We start from the raw sequence: 1123 nt of genomic DNA on the forward strand, positions 1-1123 counted from the left end.
GCTAACGTGGCCTGCCTTTCCCTGCCCAGGATTGCCCAGGACATTTTCCAGCGGCTGCTGGCGCGGGGGTTCCTGCTGCAGGACACGCTGGAGCAGCTCAGGTGTGAGAGCTGTGGGCGGTACCTGGCCGATCGCTTCGTGGAGGGCACCTGCCCCTTCTGTGGCTACGCCGAGGCTCGTGGGGACCAGTGTGACAAGTGTGGGAAGCTCATCAACGCCGTGGAGCTCAAGGTGGGGCAGCAGCCCCTGCGGACCCCCCCCACTTCCCCTTCCCTTTGGGGACCTCCCTAACTCACCCTGAGCCTTCCCCTCACACTTCTGGTTACACCCCTTGCCCCACCTTTGGGGATCCCCCGCTCCACTTTTGGGGATCTCCCCCCCAACGCTGGGGACCCCGTTTTCCCTCAGAACCCCCAGTGCAAGCTCTGCCGTGGTACCCCTGTGGTGACGCCCACCCAGCACCTGTTCCTGGACCTGCCCAAGGTGAGCTGCACCCCTGGGGGAGCAGTGAAGTGGGGACGGGGCCCCCCAGGTACCCCAAGTGTCCCACCCGTGTCCCCCACAGCTCGAGGGGCAGCTGGAGGCCTGGCTGGAGCGCACCTGGGCCTCAGGTGACTGGACGGCCAACGCGCGGCACATCACGCGCACCTGGCTGCGGGACGGGCTCAAACCGCGCTGCATCACCCGCGACCTCACCTGGGGCACCCCGGTGCCCCTCGACGGCTTCCGTGACAAGGTGGGTCCCCCCTGGCCCCAGGTGCGCTGCTGGGCCCCTGCTGGGCTCTCTCTGCTGGACTCACCTGCTCAGGTGTCGCCCTCACCCAGGTGTTCTACGTGTGGTTTGACGCTCCCATCGGGTACCTGTCCATCACAGCCAACTACACTGAGCAGTGGGAGCGGTGGTGGAAGAACCCCCAGCAGGTAGGAGGAGGTGAGTGATGGTGCAGGTGGGACAGGGCAAGACACTCTGCTGACATCTCCACCTGTCCCCTTCACCTGCCAGGTGGAGCTCTACAACTTCATGGCCAAGGACAACGTCCCCTTCCACAGCGTCGTGTTCCCCTGCTCGCTGCTGGGCGCCGATGACAACTACACCCTGGTGAATCACCTCATCGCCACAGGT

At 65.4% G+C, this 1123-nt stretch overlaps 1 protein-coding gene across 1 annotated transcript in view; it reads left to right on the forward strand.

Annotated features, from left to right (window-relative positions):
• MARS1 (methionyl-tRNA synthetase 1) overlaps positions 1–1123 on the forward strand; it is a gene marked incomplete at its 5' end in the record, with an annotated part of 8555 nt that overhangs the window by 3912 nt on the left and 3520 nt on the right. The window contains 5 exons of the mRNA XM_033511651.1: positions 30–231; positions 409–483; positions 566–736; positions 826–921; positions 1004–1121. Coding sequence (XP_033367542.1) covers positions 30–231; positions 409–483; positions 566–736; positions 826–921; positions 1004–1121 — 662 coding nt within the window. The remainder of the gene's footprint in view (positions 1–29; positions 232–408; positions 484–565; positions 737–825; positions 922–1003; positions 1122–1123) is intronic.

The sequence above is a fragment of the Parus major genome, unplaced genomic scaffold (assembly GCF_001522545.3).
Source record: "Parus major isolate Abel unplaced genomic scaffold, Parus_major1.1 Scaffold414, whole genome shotgun sequence".
In the NCBI taxonomy this organism is placed as follows: domain Eukaryota; kingdom Metazoa; phylum Chordata; class Aves; order Passeriformes; family Paridae; genus Parus; species Parus major.